Source organism: Schistocerca americana, chromosome 5 (genome assembly GCF_021461395.2).
Source record: "Schistocerca americana isolate TAMUIC-IGC-003095 chromosome 5, iqSchAmer2.1, whole genome shotgun sequence".
Classification (NCBI taxonomy): domain Eukaryota; kingdom Metazoa; phylum Arthropoda; class Insecta; order Orthoptera; family Acrididae; genus Schistocerca; species Schistocerca americana.
In genome coordinates, this window is record NC_060123.1 from 665,640,401 (window position 1) to 665,663,967 (window position 23,567).

General features: G+C 42.3%; 1 protein-coding gene across 1 annotated transcript in view; it reads right to left on the reverse strand.

Moving 5' to 3' along the window:
* The window catches only part of LOC124616621 (putative ankyrin repeat protein RF_0381), a 30,510-nt gene extending 8,782 nt beyond the window's left edge, over window positions 1-21,728 (reverse strand). Inside the window, exon 1 of the mRNA XM_047144945.1 lies at window positions 21,175-21,728. Coding sequence (XP_047000901.1) covers window positions 21,175-21,728 — 554 coding nt within the window. The remainder of the gene's footprint in view (window positions 1-21,174) is intronic.
* Between the last annotated feature and the right edge of the window lie 1,839 nt (window positions 21,729-23,567).

The window sequence follows — 23,567 nt, forward strand, 5'->3', positions numbered from 1 at the left end:
ATGACAAAGAGATGCAACTCTTGGAGAGAGGAGCAATGATTTCCTCTTCCCACAGGCGTGGCGCTCCAGATTCAGTCGGGAGGTAAATCATACCCATAACCTTTGCCGACCACCAGCCGCAAGCAGGGATTAACTTGCCTGCCAGCAGAGCCGCTTTTATCTGGCGTAACCATCCTCTCGGCTCACAATGACTTGGACACTTTTCAACTCTCTGTGAAATGTCGTGGTTTTCTGCGGAGCAAGCATCGTCTCCAGTGTGAATTCGAAGGGCTAAACTTCAACATTCACCCAGTGGATTTTGTCTGCAACTTCATGGAGATGTTCGATTCTTTCCCATTCCCCACTCTTAGAAAGAGAGAGACCAAATTAACCTGTTCGGCCGTCATCTGGTCTGATGGGTTGATACTGTCGCTGTTATCTCCAACTAAGGCAGAGTCCTGCTCAGCAGCAGAGGATGAGGAGAGTTCTCATGACGGGTCCCACTTACAACCTCAGTGTAGGCACATAGTGTGAGTTTTCCTTGTAGCTAGTTCTTCATGCTTGCCACATAGATCCACCAGTATAACTGGATGAATTTGTACCCTCTGAAAAATCACAGAATGCCCAAATGGGCAGCTTTAGCCTCCGACTGCAAAAATATTTTGTAAGAGCTCACACAGAAAGATTTAAGCGTTGCTGTTTGACAGTGGAACTGTAGAGAAATAGATTTAAGGTGGTTCCATAAATAACTATGTCAGACACTTAATTGTGAATTTCAGAGTAGTCATGTAGATGTAGGGGATTTCTCTGCTCTGGACGAGTTCCAAGCAGACAGGAAGAGAAGACATTTGCCGACAGTTGGCTCACGAGTACTGCAGGGACAGGTTCCCAGCAACAGGTGGCCGAATGCTAGCCACACTTCCCGTCCTATCAGCTGACCTGCCCAGAACGATCTGCAACCTGTTAGTCATCAGAAGAGCCGGCATGGGAACCAGGTAATGATAACGCAGCTACCAAAGAATAACTGGTAGCAGGTGTGGCCTCAGGATGGTAACAACAATGTCAATTAGCCCCCTACAATAATATAACTAACTGCTCCAGAAGAGCAAAATGCTGCTGGCAGCGCAGGAAATCTCTAGGCCTATCCTTTAGCAGCTAGGAACTTGTAAATTCTGCTGCCCATAGCTCATTTGTCTTATTTTTGTACCTCTATTTTGTGAAGAGCTAAGTTATTTCATTGTTCTTTCCTTATAACAGTTTCCTGTTATTATCATTCGTTTGATTAGGCATAATTTTAGTGCTAGATAAAATTTTTCTTGTTTTATTCTTCTAACTCCAGTATTGTCATTATTTCACCCTTACTTTACTACTCTCATAGGTCTCTGATTATAACGATTACATTACTGTATATATACTACTTTATTCATTAGCAAGGCAATCCTAGATATATTGTTTTCTCCATCCTCCTTTTACATTATTACTCTACTTCACAATCACTTTTTGTGGTTGTTTCCTTTTACATTATTATTTTCTTTCATTACCTATTTTCTTGTGGCTTAACAGCTCAGTGTGTCTCCATGTATTGTCGATCTCTATAAGATTCACGCACTCAGTACTGCCACGCTGTCTCTGGGCCCACGTGCCCGTCCTTTAACATCACCCCCCCCCCCCCCTGCTTCCACTCGCTGCGTCCCCATCCCCTCCTCGCTGCATTCCACAAAGCACTTGACTATGAATGGCCCTGGTGCCCCAGTTCCTTCTATCTGCCAGCTTATAGCCAGAAAAAGTACTGCATTGCAGATCCCCCTTACTAAAGTTCAGTCTTTACCAGCCCACATAACTGAGTTCCACTGCATATTCCAGGATCTCAGGTTCCACATTATACTCCTGTCAGAGATGTGGCCGAAGCCGTGTATCCCTTCTGGCTCTGTAAATCTTGATGGTTGATGGTTACGTCTTTCTGAGGCATGACAGATGCAAGAGACGGAGGGGGGGGGGGGGGCAGCATATATAAGACCAGATTTATTCCCTAAGATTGTGCTCCCATTTCAGAATGAAGACAAACAGCCTGAATACATGTTCATTGACATTAAAACCTTAAATAGAAAATGTCTCGTCTCTGTTATACACTTCTGGAAATTGAAATAAGAACACCGTGAATTCATTGTCCCAGGAAGGGGAAACTTTATTGACACATTCCTGGGGTCAGATACATCACATGATCACACTGACAGAACCACAGGCACATAGACACAGGCAACAGAGCATGCACAATGTCGGCACTAGTACAGTGTATATCCACCTTTCGCAGCAATGCAGGCTGCTATTCTCCCATGGAGACGATCGTAGAGATGCTGGATGTAGTCCTGTGGAACGGCTTGCCATGCCATTTCCACCTGGCGCCTCAGTTGGACCAGCGTTCGTGCTGGACGTGCAGACCGCGTGAGACGACGCTTCATCCAGTCCCAAACATGCTCAATGGGGGACAGATCCGGAGATCTTGCTGGCGAGGATAGTTGACTTACACCTTCTAGAGCACGTTGGGTGGCACGGGATACATGCCGACGTGCATTGTCCTGTTGGAATAGCAAGTTCCCTTGCCGGTCTAGGAATGGTAGAACGATGGGTTCGATGACGGTTTGGATGTACCGTGCACTATTCAGTGTTCCCTCGACGATCACCAGTGGTGTACGGCCAGTGTAGGAGATCGCTCCCCACACCATGATGCCGGGTGTTGGCCCTGTGTGCCTCGGTCGTATGCAGTCCTGATTGTGGCGCTCACCTGCACGGCGCCACACACGCATACGACCATCATTGGCACCAAGGCAGAAGCGACTCTCATCGCTGAAGACGACACGTCTCCATTCGTCCCTCCATTCACGCCTGTCGCGACACCACTGGAGGCGGGCTGCACGATGGGGCGTGAGCGGAAGACGGCCTAACGGTGTGCGGGACCGTAGCCCAGCTTCAAGGAGACGGTTGCGAATGGTCCTCGCCGAAACCTCAGGAGCAACAGTGTCCCTAATTTACTGGGAAGTGGCGGTGCGGTCCCCTACGGCACTGCGTAGGATCCTACGGTCTTGGCGTGCATCCGTGCGTCGCTGCGGTCCGGTCTCAGGTCGACGGGCACGTGCACCTTCCGCCGACCACTGGCGACAACATCGATGTACTGTGGAGACCTCACGCCCCACGTGTTGAGCAATTCGGCGGTACGTCCACCCGGCCTCCCGCATGCCCACTATACGCCCTCGCTCAAAGTCCGTCAACTGCACATACGGTCCACGTCCACGCTGTCGCGGCATGCTACCAGTGTTAAAGACTGCGATGGAGCTCCGTATGCCACGGCAAACTGGCTGACACTGACGGCGGCGGTGCACAAATGCTGCGCAGCTAGCGCCATTCGACGGCCAACACCGCGGTTCCTGGTGTGTCCGCTGTGCCGTGCGTGTGATCATTGCTTGTACAGCCCTCTCGCAGTGTCCGGAGCAAGTATGGTGGGTCTGACACACCGGTGTCAATGTGTTCTTTTTTCCATTTCCAGGAGTGTATATAATCTCCATAAAGTTGGAGAGCTCTATAGTTTTGAATCTGCACTCTCAAATCTAGATTGCCTGTACGAACATGTAATAATAGTTGGAGATGTGAACATAACAACAGTACTTCAGTGTCAAAATTCACGCGCATTCTTTCCTGTTCGAATCTTACACTTATTCCTCTCGTGTCTACTCTCCATACAGTAGACACTCACGTTTTTTGATATTTTCCTTACTAAAATTCCGAATAGAGTTATTCATACGGACCAGATCTCGGCACCTGGCCTGTCTGCGCATGATATAATATTCAATGCCCGAAGACCAAACTGCAAGTGGCTACTTTTAGGGATTTTAAGTGTACAAATATGTCTGAGATTATAACTGACACCTACGATATCTCTTGACAGGCAACGTCTGGTAATAGTTCTGACATAAATAACGATATGTCTTATTTCACTGAGAGCAACAATAAATTATATGATAAACATGCTCCCTTAAAAACAGTGAGAGTAGGGAGAAAACCTTCTCCATGGCTCACAGATAACCTCAAACATCTAATGTCAGTGACGCAGCACATAGGACATACAAACGGCACTCGACCCCTCATAACTATTCCACCTACAAGCAACTACGCAATCGAGGCAGTCAGTCTGTGAGAAATGTTAAACTCAGATATGCCCTCGCATTACCTGAGCGCATCCACAGGCCTGCTGTCTTGTGGAAAAATCTTCAAGGCCTAGGTATATGCAAACCTAAATCTGGTGATGAACCTCTCACTACAGCTGAGGATCTAAATGATTACTTTGCCACCACATCTCGACTCCACCAAGGCATAATGGCTCGAACCATAGATGCTGGGCCTTAACGTTTCAGTGTGTGGTACAAAATTTTTTCTGCAGCCAGTAAGCCCTAACAGTCAGGAAAGCCATAGCGCGAATTCATTCGGCAGCCGCAGGACATGATAATATAACAGCGCAAATGATCAATTTTCTTGTCGACCCATTACTGCCCAAAATAACTGACATCTTTAACCGCTCTCTGACGTCCAGCATTCTTCCTACTGCGTGGAAGAAGGGTCTCATAAAACCATTACCAAAGAAGGAATCTGCCACACGACCTTCTGATTACAGGCCAATTTGATTCTACCAGCACCAGCACCGTCCAAGGTGTTACAATACATAGTCCACGAACATGTTACCAATTACTTAACACTGAATAACCCTTAGATGAATACCAAGTCTGGTTTCCGTAGGGGGACCATACGTCCCGATTAATCGGGATTGTCCCGTTTTTTGAGGCTCAAAAATTTGTCCCGACTTTTTTTTTTTTTAAACAAGCAATTTGTTCCGATTTTCAAGGATTATTTTCAGACATTTACAAAGTGGTTAAAATATTTTCTGAGTGTCGATTTTATAAACTATCAACTGAAACTGACATTCCGTACATTGGTACCCCCTGATAATGTACAGCTTAAGCACTATAATTGTTGCATACTCTTATTTTCTTTGCTTTTTCTTACCATTGTTGTCAGCACTTATATCAGTTTCGTGAAGTGCTAGCACGTCGTGGCGATGCCGAAACGAAAATCAAAGTTTTCGGAAGAGCTTCAGAGGAAATTTCCTTGCTTCACTGCTACAGACAATGACTGTTCAGCAAAATGTAACATATGAAACTTTGCTGTATCCGTGTCTCATGGTGGTGCTGCAGATCTCAAGCATCATATGGATTCAGAGAAACACAGAAAGAATCTTCGATCGGCAGGTTCCCCGCAAAAAATGACGAGATATTTTGAAACTTCAAATACACAGGAACAGAAAAATGTATATGCAGCAGAAGGAACCCTGTCATTCCATGTTGTTAAACACCACCAAAGCTATCGTTCTAATGACTGCACTGTTCAACTAAACACAAAAATTTTTCCTGGTTCTAAGATTGCAGAAAATGTTTCGTGTGGAACAACAAAGTGTGAAGCAATTATCAACAATGCTATAGTTCCGCATTCCCAGAAACAGGTAATAGCTGCTGTAAAAAGTGTGAAAAATACTTATCAATATCTACTGATGCTAGCAACCATGGGCATCAGAAAAATTTTCCTGTGATAGTTGAGGATGAACTGCAGGCGAAATTGCTTGATCTTGATGAATTGCAGAACTAAAAGTCCGAAACAATTTCCAATTATCTTTCTTATGTTATACAGTCATTCAGTATCATTTCAAAGTGTGTTGCATTTGGTGCAGACAATACTAACTGTGATTTTGGGGGGTTAATGAAGAAAGAGAGTAATAATGTTTTCACACATCTGAAAGAAAAATTAAAAAAACTCCAACACTGTTGGCATAGGTTGTCCAGCACATGTTGTTCATAACACACTTCAAAGTGCTTGTGATGTTTTACCTATTGACATTGACTGCATTTTCATGAAGTTGTACAACCATTTTCATATTTTTTCTATTCGTGTTGCAGAACTCACTGAATTCTGTGAATTTGTTGGTGTAACTTACAAAAATTTACTTTTCGTTTCCAAAACAAGGTGGCTTTCATTGTTGCCAGCCCTAGAAAGGATCTTGAAAATGTATGAACCTTTGAAATCTTACTTTTTGTCTTAGTCTAGCTCAAAGTGCCCTGCAATCTTAAAGAGATTTTTTCGGTGATCCTATAAATGAATGTTATTTACTTTTTGTACATTCAGAAATGAGTGTTTTCCAACAATCCATTCTGAGCATTGAGAAACAGAATAATTCCATATGTGAAGTATTAGCAGTCTTAAATAAAGCCTTGACAAGTCTAAATTCTATGAAACATTAACATTTTGTACCACTAAGTGTAAAAAAACTTTTGAAGGATTGTGATGACCAGTCTGTTAAAAAATTTGACATAGCAGTATCAACGTTTTATGATGCTTGAGTAGACTATTTAATCTTAAGGTTACAGGGAATAGCTGAGTATTCTCATGGATGATGCTCACAGAACCACCACAATGGTCAGTACTTGAAAGCACTTTAATGTGGCTAAATGAAAAGAGCATTCTAGTAAATGACAGCCTCTTATTTGATGAAATAGTTCATATACAGTCATTTGTAAAACAAGTGGAAACAGACAGTGAACAATGGAATCAGTTGATGGCACATGAAAAATGGTGTAGGTTTTTCATATCTTGCCAGTGTAATGAACAGTTCAGAGAATCGCTTAATATAAGCGCAGTACTTCTTTTCACTCCCTGCCCACAATGCAAATGTTGAAAGAGTTTTCAGCTTACTATCGTCACAGTGGGCAGATGAGAGGAATAGATTTACGATGAGGAGCGTGAAGTGTATTTTATTGACCGTTTAAACTTCAGTAAATACAGTTGCACTGACCGCTATTCATACTTATTAGGCAAACCTGAGTTGCTGAATGAAATTTCATCTTCGAAGAAATATGATTGCAGTCTGGAATCAACAAAACCATAAATTCCTTGTGTTCACTAAGAACTTTTTTTGTAGCGATTGTTACTGTATGTGCCGGCCGAAGTGGCCGTGTGGTTAAAGGCGCTGCAGTCTGGAACCGCAAGACCGCTACGGTCGCAGGTTCGAATCCTGCCTCGGGCATGGATGTTTCTGTTGTCCTTAGGTTAGTTAGGTTTAACTAGTTTTAAGTTCTAGGGGACTAATGACCTCAGCAGTTGAGTCCCACAGTGCTCAGAGCCATTTGAACCATTTTTTTGTTACTGTATGTCTTTCTACATTCTGTGTAATAAATGTTACATTTCTTAATAAGTAAATTTCTGAAAACTTGAAATGTACTTTTTTCCAGTTTTTCCATTCTTTGGTTTTGTGTACACACACACACACACACACACACACACACACACACACACACACACACACAAACACACAAATATCAGTGGAGGCTATATTTGCAGGGGAAGAAGAAATGTTAGCATTAAAAGTGATATTTAACGAGAAATAAAAATTGTCCCATTTTTTGGCCAAGAAAATGTATGTAAGTCCCACTTTTGTCCGAAGAAAATATGGTCACCCTAGGTTTCTGGCAAAATCGCAGCACGACGACTGCTCTTATAAAAGTGACTGACGAATTAAAATGTGCCATGGCTACTACTATATGCTTCCCGGACTTCAGAAAAGCTTTCGACACTGTTAACTTTGATATTCCGCTTGCTAAAATGACACATAAAATTTTTTTTTTCAAGCGCTGTACAGTGGTTCCACTCGTACCTTCATCCTGCCAGCAGTGTGAAATGGTTGGTACTGAAAGGTCGCAGTGGAAGGATGTTGTATCAGGGGTCCCACAAGGATCAGTATTGGGTCCATTACCTTTCTCATTATATGTTAATGATGTGTCAACTATTCTCTCCCATTGCAGATACCACCAATATGCTGATGACCTTCAGTTATCTCAGTGCAAGTCAAGCAAACCTGCACACAGCCATCGATCATGTAAATGCTGACTTACTTGCTTTATCAGAATGGTCGCAGAACTTAGGTCTGAAACTAAACCCTTCCAAAACGCAAGCAATCTTAGTCGCCCACAAAGACTTATTACAACACAGCACAGAGAATCTCTTCCATGCTTAATTTTAAATGGCACCGAAATAACTTTTCCTCCTTCTGCAAAGAACTTGGTGATAATCCAGAACCACCACTTAGACTGGACTGAACACATTACTGCAGTCTGCAAGAACGTTTCTGCATCCCTTCATTGTCTACAGAAATATAGAAAAGTATTTCCATTCGAGCTGAAGAAGAAGCTCGTAGAATCTCTAACACTCCCTATTCTCGTCTATGGCGATGCTATTCTTCAAGGACTTTCGTACGAAAACTCTCGCAGGCTTGAACTGGCGATGAATGCGATGAATGCTTGCGCACGATATGTTTGTGACGTTAGTTATTACGATCATGTCACTCCAGCCTGTGAACAATTATCGTGGCCATGTGCTGATAAACGTAGGGACTACCATACTTTATATTTACTCCATCGTCTTCTCAATCACCAGACTCCTTCTTACTTATCTTCAGCCATTACATTACAATCTGAACAGCACCGGAGAAATACTCGTCCTCAATTAAGTAAGATCCTCTCAGTACCACCACACAATACCGTCATGTTTACTAAATAACTTTCTATATCCGGAAACCGACTTTGGAACAATCTTCCTCAAAATTTCAGAGAAATTAAATCACTTCCGGCTTCAAAAAGCAGCTAATGGCTCACCTTCTCTCGCAATAGCTATCTCTCCCACATACTGGTCTGCAGCCCACACTCTTCAATCCCCCCTCCACCTCCAACTTTTCCCTTCTCGCTTACAGAGTTATTTACTTAAATCAAGTCCTGTCCTAACAGCCCCTATTACTGTCATTCTAATTTTCTTGTTCTTCATCCTTTCTTTTTCTGACAATACTATACATGATTTAAGTTGTTCTAAACTAGTCTATATTATTTTTAATGCAGTTTGTTTTATTATTACTGTTATTATTGCCATTTATCCTTACTTTCATTATTGTCAACTATTATTTTTATTGTTGTTATTATTACTATGCTTATTATCATCTCTAAGATTATCATTTTCATGAATGTTTTGGTGATATATCTGTATGTGTTGTTCCTGATCAGATGTAAGAGAGGGCCTTAAGGCCTTAACCTGGTCAGGCTAAATAAGCAAATAAATAAAATAAAAATAAAATAGTTCCGGTACTCCTGCTCCTGGACTGGCCAGATAAGACAACGAAACATCACAGTATACAGGACTAGCAGAGATTCTTAACCTTTCTGAGACGATTATCCTTGAACGAGATCATATATGCTCACCAGACAAAAAAATTATTCACTCCGCTGCACAGGCACACATGATCTTTAAACTTTTACGAATGGCGCAGCGAGTTACTTTCTCAACTGCGAGTGCACTGCCTCTTCTACGTTAGCATAAGGAAGTAGTGACAATTACGTTTCAAGCGGACATTGTACGTAAGCAGCGGTAAATATAAGGGCGTTACCGAGTGGCAAAAACGGGCGATCGTGTTAGCCATACCCATGACCACACAGTGTGCGAAGTTGCTGGATTTGTTGGTGTTTCACGATGGACTGTTCAGCATGTCTACAAACAGTGGTACAACACATGTGGCCACGAAACACGGCGTCAGAATTATGATCATAAAAAGATCCTGAGTGAGAGGGGACGGGGACACGTTTCACAGCTTGTGAATGAAAATCGCTTCCAAACTCGATAGAAATTCCTACAGGCAGGGAATAAATGTCCATCCTCACCTGTTGAGAGAACACTCCGACGGAAGCTGTCTACAATGAACATTATGAGTCAGTAAACTGGCAAGAGGCCATTGTTTACACAGACACATGAAGCTGCGAGCCTTCAAAGAGCTAGAAATCATCGAACGTGGGAAGTATCTCACTGGAGGAACGTAAAGTGCTCCTACTAATAACGTCTTTGCCTTATGTCAAAATGACATACGTCGTCGACTGCACCGGGCACCAAATGAAAGATCCCATCCTGAATGTATGTAAGGGCAAATTCAGGCATGAAGTTGCTCTATTGTGTTTTTGGGGTGTTTTTCTTGTCATGAATTGGGTCCACTCACTAAGGTGACCACTAACATTAATCGGAATGTTGATTTAAACATTATGAATGATCAGGTGTTGCCTTTCGGTTCGCATCTGCATGGTGAGAATGCTATTGATACCCCTACTTATCAAGACGACAACAGAAGCATCGATTGGCCTGCAAAAGCACCTCATCTGAGTCCCACAGAAAATCAACGAGAATACTCTGTGATACCAATCCGTACAGGGAAAAATGAACAGTCATAATCGTAAATTCTGCACTATGATCTGTGTGTTGGAAATATGTAGGTGAACTAACTACGTTGGTATAAGGCACTGTATGGTATTCTTTGGTGTATATGATGAATAGACGTACTACGCAGTCGTCTATTTGCATTCGTTAATCTAGTGTATGGTACTTGCAACGTGGTGTAGAGGTGATTTAGTGATGATACAGAAATTGGAAAGCACTCTGCTGTCATCAGCTTGAGTCGAAATTACGGGAACAACTGATAAAATTGCTAAAATCGTTCATGCTATCAACCGCAGTGCATATTATACTATATTGTCCCATTTCAACAGTATCTTTCCCATCCCATCTGTCCACTAGTATGCTGTTGATTACGACATAATGATTGTCTGATATCACTTGGGTGAGATGGAGAAAGCCTTGGTGGAACACTGGATATCTGCTACTTGTCACTGTGGGGCATGGGATTAACAGGTCACCACATTCAGATAGTTGTCTGGAATAGTTTCTCAATGCTGCAGACTCGTCCTATTTTCATGTGCTGCTGCCACGCTCTCCAAATTTTTTCACCAATAAAATAATAGTACCTCTTTTTATTTCTACTTCCCCATGCATGCTATGAACAGCACCTTTTGTTGATAGTCAACACTGGAACAGTAATCATGTATGTGACTGCAAAACGAGAAATAATTCTCTTTGAAATGGAACACCGAGACATCTGGTTCCCCATCACTGTGAAGATGAGGTTAATTTAAGGGAAAAGGAAAAAAAAATCCCGGATTTCCCGCTTAAAAATACATTTTCTTCCGGGTGAAAACGTACTTTTTCCCTGTTAACTGACAGCATATTTTCTCTCTGAACTGTGTAACTTATCAGTCCTTTGAATGGTTATGGTTTTCTACACGGGCGTAGAATTTCCCAGCCCTTTCGAAAACTAAACACAGGGGGAAAAAAAACACGTTTTGGAAAGATCTTTGATGTGCAGCAACATGTACGCTGCTTATTTTCGTATTACGAAAGTATAAATTCGAATTCCACCAAACACCGCATGTTACTTTCCGAAGCACTGAAATCAAGATTGCGATGCGCTTTTGTAAGCCAGTCATAGCTCATGTCACGTGATCTCGCCAGCTGATGACAGCGGGTATTCAGCGCTTAGGACACGTGATGTAGTCAGCCCACAGCAACATCACATAGGTAGCGCGAACACACAAACAGAAAAAGTTAATGGTTTAAATTAATACACATAGTGTTGCTACACGAAAAGCAAAGCTTTCACATATAAGATTGGTCTGTAATATTAATATGCTGCAAGAGAAGCTAAGCTTTCACATATAATGTTGATCTTTTGCGCGTTTTACACTTTAATATATCTCACACAAATGAGCCAGTAAAATTTTTAATAATGACACAAATGTCCGATCTTCAGGGTTCGAAATTCTTCTAAATGGCTTGTCATCAAACAGTTGATTCTTGAATGAGAGTCAAACGCTCTGTGATTTAAGAAATTCATCATACATTCTCGCACATGGTTCAACTTACGTAAAAGGATATTTACTTTGAAAGTAACGCTTTTCAAACCACCATTCGCAATATTTTCCAGCGACCTGTTAGTAATCGGTTCGTTTCAGTAGTTGCCAGAGAGCGCCAGATGACAGGCGTCACCACGCTTGCGCTGCTGCTACGATGACATAGGGAGACCGTATGTTCGTACGTGTAAAACATTAAAAGATCTTACATTATGTCATAAAAGAAAGAAGACATCAGAGGATACTCCAAGAGCATCGGAATTTCGTGACCCATACGAACATGTGCACATTTAAAGTGCATGTTTAAAGTGCACATTCGTATTTCCAGATTCCCAGTGAAGTAGGCCACGACCTGATGTTAAGCTTTTCATTGTGGTTATCGGGATGTAAACTTTTTTGGAGTACCAGTACTATGTTATCTCATGTTTGGTTCTTTATCATGGCATAATGCCACACGTGCTAGAAGTTGAAAACGTGCACTTGAAATGCAGCGAACAGTGTGTGGCATTAAACATTTCGTTTAGAATATATTGTCTGCCTTAGCGGAAAAGATTAATAAAAGAAAATTTCTTTAGGAAACCGACAAAAATAACTTCATTGTTCTGCCATGTAATTATTGCTTGACTTTCATAAAGGTGGAAATAAAATAAAATCTCCAACTAATAACACATATTAGCCTTCCGTAATTATGTGAATGTATTTTAATTCTCTTGATAGCTCCCGGCCATAGAAGATCTGTTTTATTTTCATTTGACATGAGAGCAGTAAACGAAAAGGAAAACAGCAAAATCACTAAATGTAAACACGAGTCACGTGGAGACTACCCACTTCCCCACTATAACTCAGACTGCTCTGCGCATCAGCCCCGGATCTACCATATTTTCGAACCAGGGCAATACCCCGCCACTCCCTCGGGCGTTTGAGATAGGACGTCAAAAATTTTTAAAAAATCGAATTTTCAAAAATATGTTCATTTTGTAGCGCACATATTTCTGAAGGGTCTAATGCATAAAATATACGTGTTCGAGGAAATGTAACACATGTTATTTGGTCGTAAGTGTGCCAAAGTGCAGTGCCACATCTCGTAACACAGCATTCCCCTATCGCACGTCACTGTATTTCGCTCTGTGGAATTGAAACGTGTACATTTTGTAACGGATGCCATCAAACCATATTCAGACAGTGGAAATTAAAATGTCCTGTGGTGCCTCTCCCGCCGGTTAAAAATATTCTTCAGAAAATTTGCACTCTTTGTTCCCTATCAGCTAACAACTTGCTGCTTTGTGTGACATAAAATTAAATATAGGATACATAAAACCAGTAAAGACATGAGACCAGGAAGAGAATGCACATTTCTTCAATCCTTAGCTCCTAGAATTTTTTCCTCTCTAATCTTGCAACAGCTTTACACGGTGTGCTTTCCTTCTATTACCTCAAGTTCGTCAAACGTTTTGCTACATGAAAAATCGAAATGTCGTTGTTTTATACTGAAAAGGCTGTTAATACAAATAGGACCCAGGACTGGTGTGTTTTCCCGATCTGATTACGTCTATTTTGTCACTGTCTCCTAAATAAAACAAAATAGGCCTTTCTAATACCGCTACCAAATAAACGAGACTGTTTTGGCGCAAACGGTCTTTTTTGTAACAACAGAATGTATTTCACAAATTACCAATATCAAATGCCTATTAGGCCTACTACAAGCAAAATTCAGTATGATAGGAAATAGTTTCACATTTCATTCATACGCTCCAGTTTCTCAAGCATGAGATAGATAAGTAGTAGCACGAAATTTTTATACAAACTTGGAATCGTCATATTGTTTCATAATTTGTGTGATGTCCCCGTTTCTTCTCCTTCCTCGTTCTAACAAACAATCTTGTCATCACCAGTTCTGTAGCTATTCCTGCCATTGTCAAAATTTGTTCGCCGATTAACTTCACTAACCCTGCCAGAATCACAGGTTTAGTTATCCCGCCATAATTCTCCGGTTAGGCGTTGTCACATGTTCGTACAACGCGTTTTTTGCGCTTCTTCCAGAACAGAACTTAAAGCGGCTACTAGTTGGAGACTGTGCAACTGGCCCTTACTAGTATTTTCTGTCAAAATTTCATTTTCTTGGATACACCGAGAAGGTCATAGATAATGTTTCTTACCTGTTATTCGTTTATTTCCACTCCTGTAGTCTGAATCTATGGATTTCGCTAGTAATTAATACAACGCTCATCATTCGCAAACCCAATCAGCCACACAATCAGACAGCGGTTGGCATTCATCCATTCGGCCTTACTCCGCTCAGCTCGTATAGCCCCTTTTGTCTGTAGGAACCTTGTTTTCTACATGCGACGAGGATTTCTCGTGCACACTATGCACGCATTCACAAATCAACTTACGATTCATTCAGAAATCAACTTTGTTCAAAAACCAACAGGGATGCGTTTCAAAGCCAATAATCGATAACTTACGTACGCTGGATGCTGGGCGCTTTGTGAAACAAGGTTTTTTCCCTCGATAATATGAATTTGCCCCCCCCCCCCCCCCCCCCCCCCCCCCCCCGACCGGCGCATGCATGAATCTGGAAGCTTGGGCGCTCCAGTTAAATTTTTCCCGGTAGCATCTAGCTGCTTGCTACGACTGCTTACACAACCAACAGCCACGTTTCTGCAGCCACAAGCGGGAGAAGGTACTACTCAACTGCGCATGCGCATGATCCCGCTCGTAACTGCTAAAACGAATCTAATGTAAACAGTTGTGACGTCACGCTCATGGGAGGCAATTTGTTGTTACGACACACTGTATAATCTTCCGAAAGCCTTTGACACATTTTGCTATTGGCAGACACTTGTATGAGCAATGTGTTTTGTTGCTGTATATAGCGCATTTCCTTTGCAATTTAAGTTTTATTTTCGTTTTTTCTCGCGTTCATGTTTTATTGCTGCAGTATTATTCTGCAGTAGTGGGATACAGTAATATCCTTTGTTGGAGTATCGGTTCTTACCAGTCAAAATTACAAAATTTTAACTGAAAACAAAAACAATGAAAAATTCCCGGAATTCTAAAAAAATCCCGGGTTTTTCCCGGATCTCCTGGGTCGTATACACCCTGTAATTTTTTAGGTCAACCCCTTCAGACAGCGCCATTAGGCAATGTTCCACAATGCTGTAAACTCTTCCAGTTTCCATATGTTGCGATGTTTTCCGTATTTTTATCAATAAGAAACATCGCTTCTCTGTTTTATTTCTACCATCCTATGTGTTGTAGGAGCAGTGCAGTTTACGTCACATGCTGTCCAGATTTCTGTGAGAGCCAATGGATCAAGAAGTGTCAATTTCGGTTTAGAACCTGACAGAGACCTCAAAGTCATGGTAGAAAAACAAAGTGTATGGCAGTGTACAAAGCTAGTCATACAATGCGTGGATGTGTTACAGCTGAAAAACAATATATTAAACTGTTTATGAAAGAATAACACAGGAAACCTCTTTGTGACTGGTAATCTGTTATATATGGTCCTCTTCCAGTACAGGTGACAAAACTTTACACACACCGAGCGAGGTGGCGCAGTGGTTAGCACACTGGACTCGCATTCGGGAGGACGACGGTTCAATCCCGTCTCCGGCCATCCTGATTTAGGTTTTCCGTGATTTCCCTAAATCGTTTCAGGCAAATGCCGGGATGGTTCATTTGAAAGGGCACGGCCGATTTCCTTCCCAATCCTTCCCTAACCCGAGCTTGCGCTCCGTCTCTAATGACCTCGTTGTCGACGGGACGTTAAACACTAACCACCACGACCAAAACTTTACACAGGTCTGTGCAAATGACTTCGACCATTGGTCACCTGCTCCATTAGAGGGTACATGTATATGTAATATGCTCAGTGTCAACACACAGACAGTACTTGTTTTTCGATATACCAGAAGAGATATACGCTGTAATATCTTATGGAATGTTCTATTAAAAGAGTGGTATGACTGGTTCAAGTTTGGATGCAAATAGTTTGTAGTTTTTTACCTACTCTAGATGTTACAAAATAACAATGAGGAGTCCTCTTGAACGTTTTAAACGACTGTATAGATGGTGATCACTATTTGTAATTTGAACAAGCAAAATGCTCTCAAACTATACCGATTTTGCTCAGAAAACTAATGGAAGCGGACTGTATTCCTGTGGAATCATGACTGTTTTTATTAGTGTCACAACAGTGTGTTTAAAAATAGATGTTACCGCAAGTCCTGTGTTATTTAATACTTCATAACTTCTAATTAAGACGTAGACATCACTTGATGTATACTTCGTTGTGGAACCCGGTAATGATAAGTGTTTTCCTGACATGAAATATGCTATTCTGTTACTATCAAATTACTTACGAAACTAGAACGCGTGAATCTGCTGCTATTGCGAATGATTGTCTGTTGGATGACAGACACTTTACACAAAGGTCGCTAGAGGCGAGTTTGGAGCAAAAAATATCGGATGTTATCATGCACATGATATTTGTTCTCAAGTGTATTAGAGGAATCTTATAGGGCTCTCTACTAGGCGACGTTAGGAGGGTCTGTTACAGGACAAGCTCTCACGATTTGTTTCGTAAACGCCAGTGCGATACAGAATTGCACTGACAAAACAGGACCTGCTATAGTGTACGAAACAGCAACATGCTCTTGAATGACAGCTTGTTGTCGTTGAAGATAAAATGTTTCTGGAAGAAGCGCAAAAAACAAGTTGTACGAACATGTAACAACGTCTAACCGGAGAATAATCGCGAGATAACTAAACCTGTGGTTCTGGCAGGGTTAGTGAAGTTAATCGGCGAACAAATTTTGACAATGGAAGGAATAGCTACAGAATTGCTGATGACAAGATTGTTAGAACGAGGAGGGAGAAGAAACGGGGAGATCACACAAATTATGGAACAATATGACGATTTCAAGTTTGTATAAAAAAAAAATTTCCGACATGTGGCATTTGCAACAGACTGCTGAATGATCATATTGCTACCAAAATACTTCTCACGTTAAGGACTGCAAAGGCAACATAACTGAAACCAGAGCTTTTACCGAAGCACATAGACAGCCAGTCTCCCCTCGATCCATTTCCAAGTGGTACAGGAACAGGAATGATAAGGAGTGGGAATGACTAGGAGTGTACAAGGTACCCTCCAGAACACACTGTATGATGGCTTCCAGAGTCTGTACACTGAGGCGACAAGTCATGGGATACCGATATGCACAAGCACAGGTGGTTGTAATACCGCATACACAAAGTGAATGCCGTGGCAGAACTCTCATTTGTAGTCAGGTGATTCACGTAAAAAGGTTTCCGACGCGATTATGACTGCACAAAGGGAAATAAAAGACTGAACGCTTATTGGTAGCTGGAGTTATACGCTTCGGGCAAAAAAATGGCTCTGAGCACTATGGGACTTAACTTCTGAGATTATCAGTCCCCTAAACTTAGAAATACTTAAACCTAACGACCCTAAGGACATCACACACATCCATGCCCGAGGCAGGATTCGAACCTGCGACCGTAGCGGTCGCGCGGTTCCAGACTGTAGCGCCTAGAACCGCTAGGCCACCCCGGCCGGCCGCTTGGGGCAATCCATATTGGAAATCGTCTGGTAAGTCAATATTCCGAGATCCCCATTGTCGAGAGTGTGCCGAGAATCCCAAATTTCAGGCCATTACCTCTCACCTCTGACAACGCAGTGGCCGACAGCCTTCACTTAACGACCGAGAGCAGCGGCGTTTGCGAAGAGTAAGTGGTAACAGACAAGCAACTTTTGAAATAAACGTATAAATCAATGTAGGACATACGATGAACGTAGTCGTTAGAACAGTGCGGTGAAATGTGGCGTAATGGGCTACTGCAGCACACGACTGATGCGAGTGGCTTTGCTAACAGCATGGCGTCGCCCACAGTGCCTCTCCTGGGCTCATGACATAATAGGTCGAAATTACGACAACTGAAATCCGTGGCCTCGTGAGGTTAGCGACTATTTCAGTTGGTAAGAACTCATAGTAGGTTCCGAGTGTGGCGTAAACCCCATGAAACTCTGTCAACACAGCAATGTGCAAGCTGGTGGTCGCTCCATAATGTAGGCTGTATTAACATGGAATGGACTGGTACCTCTGGTCCAACTGAAACGACCATTGGCTGGACTACTTGGAAACCATTTGCAGCCATTAATGAACTTCACGACAATCGAATTGTCACTGAGCCCCAACTGTTCGTGGATGGTTTGAAGAACATTCAGGACAAATTGAACAAAAGATTTGGCCACCCAGATTGCCCAACATGGAACCCATCAACCATTTATGGGACATAATAGGTGTTGTGTACATAGTTCCACGTATTCAGCGAGTACACAACTTTCCCACTAGAGCGCGCCCCGCTAAGCACAACAGCGCAGGCGCAGCGCTCGTCCGTCTCCGCACTATGAGACGGCGCTGCCTATGAGACGGACCAATCTCTGCTTCCGCCGATGCGCGTATTAATATGTAACGCAGCCAATGAGATTGCTGCTAACGTAGAACCTTTTCTCCTCGAGGATCACACTCGCGCAGTGATACCTGAATGCGCGAGGTATTATAACGAGTGTACAGACCTCCGATTAGTCAGTCTGCATTTATCTGCACCAATCTGCATTTGTCTGCACCAGTCTATAGTCAAGTTTCAGTCTGTGCCTAATAAGTTTACCATATTCCTGTACATAGCCATGAAGATGAATGAATAGACACTTTGTCAAGTATCAGAGATATGTGAGAATAAGATTAACATACCAAGACCAAAGGAACTTCAGACTGTCAATTATAAACAGCATCCAGAATCAAGTTAAGTAATGTCTATGTTTTTTATTAGTTTAATAAATATGTGTGAAAATTAACCAAGTTCTGTTTAAAGTTGGTCACCGTCAATCTGCTACTTTAAGCGTGCAAGTGGCATTTCTATCGTCTGACCTAACGGCAGAAGATAAACACGCCACGATAAGACCACGAGACATATTGCTGACACTCGCCTACTTCGTTAGGGCGACAAGTCAAATAATCTGATGGTGTGTGTACCGAAGGTCTTATAGTACGCACACCACTAAAGGTAAAGTCAGTTCCTGCACAAAATCCTGTACTACCGACACTTCCGCTGTTACGGACGGCTACGGAGGAAGCATGGCTCAATATTTCTGCAGGGGGCTTCCAAAGATTTGTTGAGTCCATGCCACGTGGAGTTGCTGCGCTATGCTGGGCAAAAGGAGGTCTGACACGATATTAGGAGGTGTCCCATGACTTTTGTCACCTCAGTGGATGCAGATGTAAGAGTAGGTAGAGGGGAAGTACTGACGAAAGTAATGCGGAGAGGACGCATCGAGAGTCGTGCCTGCACAGCTCAGTCAGTAGAACAATTGCCCCCTAAAGGCAAAGGTCTGGGACCCGAGTCCCAGTCCAAGAGTTGGTTTTCATCTGCCAGGAGGTTCCACAACAGTGCAGAGCGAGCATGCATTTCGGAAACCAGGATCATAAGCCACTATAGTTCAATTCTTTTATCTTGGCGGCTCGCGCACGCCCGCCCAGACGCGGGAGATTGATGCGTTGCCAGTTGCAAACGACGCACGCGCCAAGAGAAACAGCGCCATAGTATAGCATAGTTCACAAACTCACGCGCTGTTTATGAAGTAAAGCCACCACGGCCGCTTTAACCCTTTCGCTGCTACAGAGACGGGCTCCCCGCATTCCGCGCGATTTTGTCATCACTGCACTGCTCGCCTGTGCAGACACATGGTGTTCTGACGGCTTTGACACACTTATCATTCGATTTCACAGAAACTATTTGGCCCAAAAATTTGATTTTTACACATCTTCTTAACTGATACCTTCCCCCCATAAATGACTTAATTTTGTTTCGATGTTCAACCCAGTTATCGTGCAGCATTAAATGTAAACCATTGCACGAAATTTTGAAGAGTTTGCAGAGGTAAAAGTCCATAGCGTATACTTTCCGTATGGTCGATTTTAGTTGCGACAGTGTTGAGAATGAAATGTGGAGAAGATACCTAAGTTTCATATAAAATTTACTGTATAACAATATCTCATTTAATTTAAGTACCAGATAGGTGTCGTATGTAATATTGAGAAATATTCCGTCTTTCGCGACTGTAATAAAACTTTTATTTATACCAGAGTCATTTCGCTTTTTTCTAAAACGTTTTGATTAAAACAAAGTTGGCGAAGTACACAAAACGGAATTGTGGACGTAATACAACATAGAAACTAAAATATATTGTCAGTGAGGCGCAGTGCGCAAACAATTTGTGTTTGTCACAACGGACAGCAAACACTTGCCAAACCATGGGTAGACAAAAACATTGAATATGATGTTGCCAAAGCAGCGAAGCAAAGAATTGCGTCAGACAATCAAGTAGCTCAGCAACGTACGAGCCGAAATTCTGCTCTAAATAATACTTTTAATACTGTCGCAAGAGAATATATCTCAATATGAATAGTAAAACAGCGACTGCGGAAGAGAAGATACACAAACAAAACAGATAACATGAATATTGTATGTGTGCCTTTTCATTGTTTTTAGTTTTTGTGAAAAGAAATATTGGAGGATAAAATTGGAAAACCCGAAAACTTATTATGATTATAATGAAGAGACAAAGCACTAGAAATTTCTAAAAATTACATTCAAACAAATAAAATTCATGACGTAAGACAAGACACTTCGATATTGTTTCTAAATAAATATTAAGCACCGAACAACTCTGAACCTTGGACTTAGCAGCCAAACACCTTAACCATTACGCTAACGCAGCTCGTCGTTCAACCGAACTCCTGGAGCCCTATAAAACATCACGAAAAATACCGACAAACACTGTTGGTAGGACTATGAATTACTGACGTTTCGTCGAAGTACAATAGGAAATAAACAATTATCGCTATTCTTTATTGCAAAAGGGCAGTTCGTGAGAATGATACAAATACCTTTCCTTGCTATCGCCTGAATTAGGAGGCTTATTGCTTGTTTGGTTTAATTAATTAATGGAATAAGAAGCAACTGGTATAAAGAATGCTTTTTAAAGTCTGCTATCAAGACATTGCTTTTGTTCAATTACTTTATTTATGACTGAACGTTTCTAAAACTGAAGACACTCGTCCGTGCTCTGCACTGCAATCTAGCTCTGGCAACGTCGTTCTCTGTTCATTGGCTGACTGTGTTTTGTGACGTCAGATGCGCAGAACAAACCTAAACTCGGTCGCCGTCGTAAATGACGCGCACTATAGAATGGAGGAAAAAGATACGGAGCTGAAAGGAATAGGCAAGTATCTTGTGTTCTTACCTGTCATCTGCAAGCAGGTTAATCAACTCCAGTACGGCGTCAGGATGATGGTGCACAGCTTTCATCCAGTCCTCAGTGGCCATCACCTGGTCGCTGTAAGACTTTATGAATGTGACGGTGGCCTCTGTGAGAGTGGGGCAAGAATGCCTCAAGGCTAGGACGGCTGTGGCCGCCGCGTTGTCCACGGTCACCTGTGCAGCCACCCGCTGCTCGCACGCAGCCTTCAATCCTGAAATGCCATACTTGTCCGCAGCTGCGAGCAACTCAGGGGCCGTGCTGGCAGACTGGGGGACCTGGAGGGTGTAGAGGTACACCACCAGCTGACGCAGCACCGGGCCCTCGACATCCGGGATCACCACCCGGCCTCTGCTGGTCTCCAGTGTTTCGTGGCGGAACATGGCCTCAAACACGGGACTCCTTGCCACCAGGACGGCCCTGTGCACCACCAGTTGAGTTTCTCCAGCCACCAGCGTGATTACGGCGCCCTCTACTGCGTCCAGTAGGGCGCCTAGGCCGACATTCACGAACTTCTGACGTTTGTGGGTCGAAGACATATCGAAAGAACCTGAAACAGCGTCATTGAGAAGTCTTTTATCCTCTTTTATACATACAGGATTACTGTAACCACAATCTGTACGTAAATTTACATTTCTTGAAAGCTGGCGAACAAATGACACTACTTGATTACTTCCGGTATACAGGGAGTTCAAGAATTCCCGTTACAAACTTCTAGGACTAGTAGAGATGTGTGAGTACACAATATTTTGAATCGGAACTCATGTCCAGAAACGTACCGTTTCCGATCTACGACGGTTTCATTTCAAATGTATCTATTTTTACTTGAGTAATTGCGTTAGGAGTGACGCAGTACAATTATTAGGGAACAATTCGAAAGGAAACATAACGAAACATCTATTTATCACTTAATCACAGTTGTTTGTATTAACACTTAAAACATTACATGTTTACATTATTCCAAAACATTATTCTGCACCTACAGAACAGTACCAATGCATTACAACTGCGGCTCCATGTGGCGACCACCAAAGTTGTTACAGACATTTTACCTATGAAGCACACACTCTGTCCCACCTGGTGTCTCTTCAATTTCTAGTGCAGCAGCCAGAACTCGTGCTAGCAGATTTTCTTCTGTCTCTACAGGAGTCTCGTAAATTAAGCTTTGTTTATGACCCCACAAGAAGTAGTCCACAACAGTTAAATCTGGTGTTAGCGGCGGCAACACGGCCTATCCATCTTCCACCGTATCAACTGTTGAGATGTTTCCGGTACCGCACGTGAGAAGATGGTACACCATCATGCTGAAACCATACTTCCTGACGGACACTCAGTGGGCCAGCTTATAAGAATGTGTCCAATGCATTGTGTAAGAAGATCGAATATGTAGGACAAGGTAGCTTGAGTGGAAGCAGACGTAGAAGCGATACACAACTGTTCTCAAACTATATGAGAATGCATGCTTTCTCGGCGAATCTCGATCATTAAATTTTCTCAGGTTGACAGCTGAGTCAATGAGTCGTTCTCCAGCTATGTTTCAGCAAGTTTCTTACTTGCCATCTTCAGACTAAGTGCCGGGTTCACGTCTCGTCCCGGGCGATATGTGAACTCGATACTTCGCCTGAACATGGCAAATAAGAAACTTACTGAAACGTTGCAAGAGAACGACACATTGATTCAGCTGTCAACCCGAGAAGATTTTGTCATTGAACTGAAACTGTCGTAAAATGGTAACGGTTTCCGGACATGGGTTCCTATTCAAAATAGTAGAAGTCCTAGATGTTTTAAATGGCAATTTACGAACATCCTGCATCCACTGATGGGCCAAGATACAACCATACTTTAAATGCCACTGTGCACACTATAATTAGTCTAATATTGTCTTTGTGATATCGATGAGAGCGATACGCAGGGGATTGTAGCATATTCCTGGATTCATCACTTAAAAATTATGGTATGTGGCAAAATGATGGATCAAGCCCCAAAAAACAGGCTGACCGACAATCAAGACTATGTGTATTGCACTTACACAAAAGCAGTATACAAATTTGAGATCACTCCACAAACACAAAAGCTACAGTTTTGTTGTAGTGTATGTGTTTATTCAACGTTAGTTGGTTTAAGAAGAAAACTATGCAAAATTTGTAGAAAATGAAACGTTCTGTGAGCAATGGCTTACACATAAATACTGATAAGTCACACCCATTTTGACTCATTTCACAAGGTCCTTAGAAAACCACTTCTACTCTTTCGCTTCTCTTTTCTTCAGACAAGCTAGGTAATCAGTATTAGCTGCACCTATTAAAAATCACGTCCCTCTTCAAGATTTAATGTTCCTTAAATTCTGCAGTTGCACTAAGAGTTAACGTCGTAAAAGT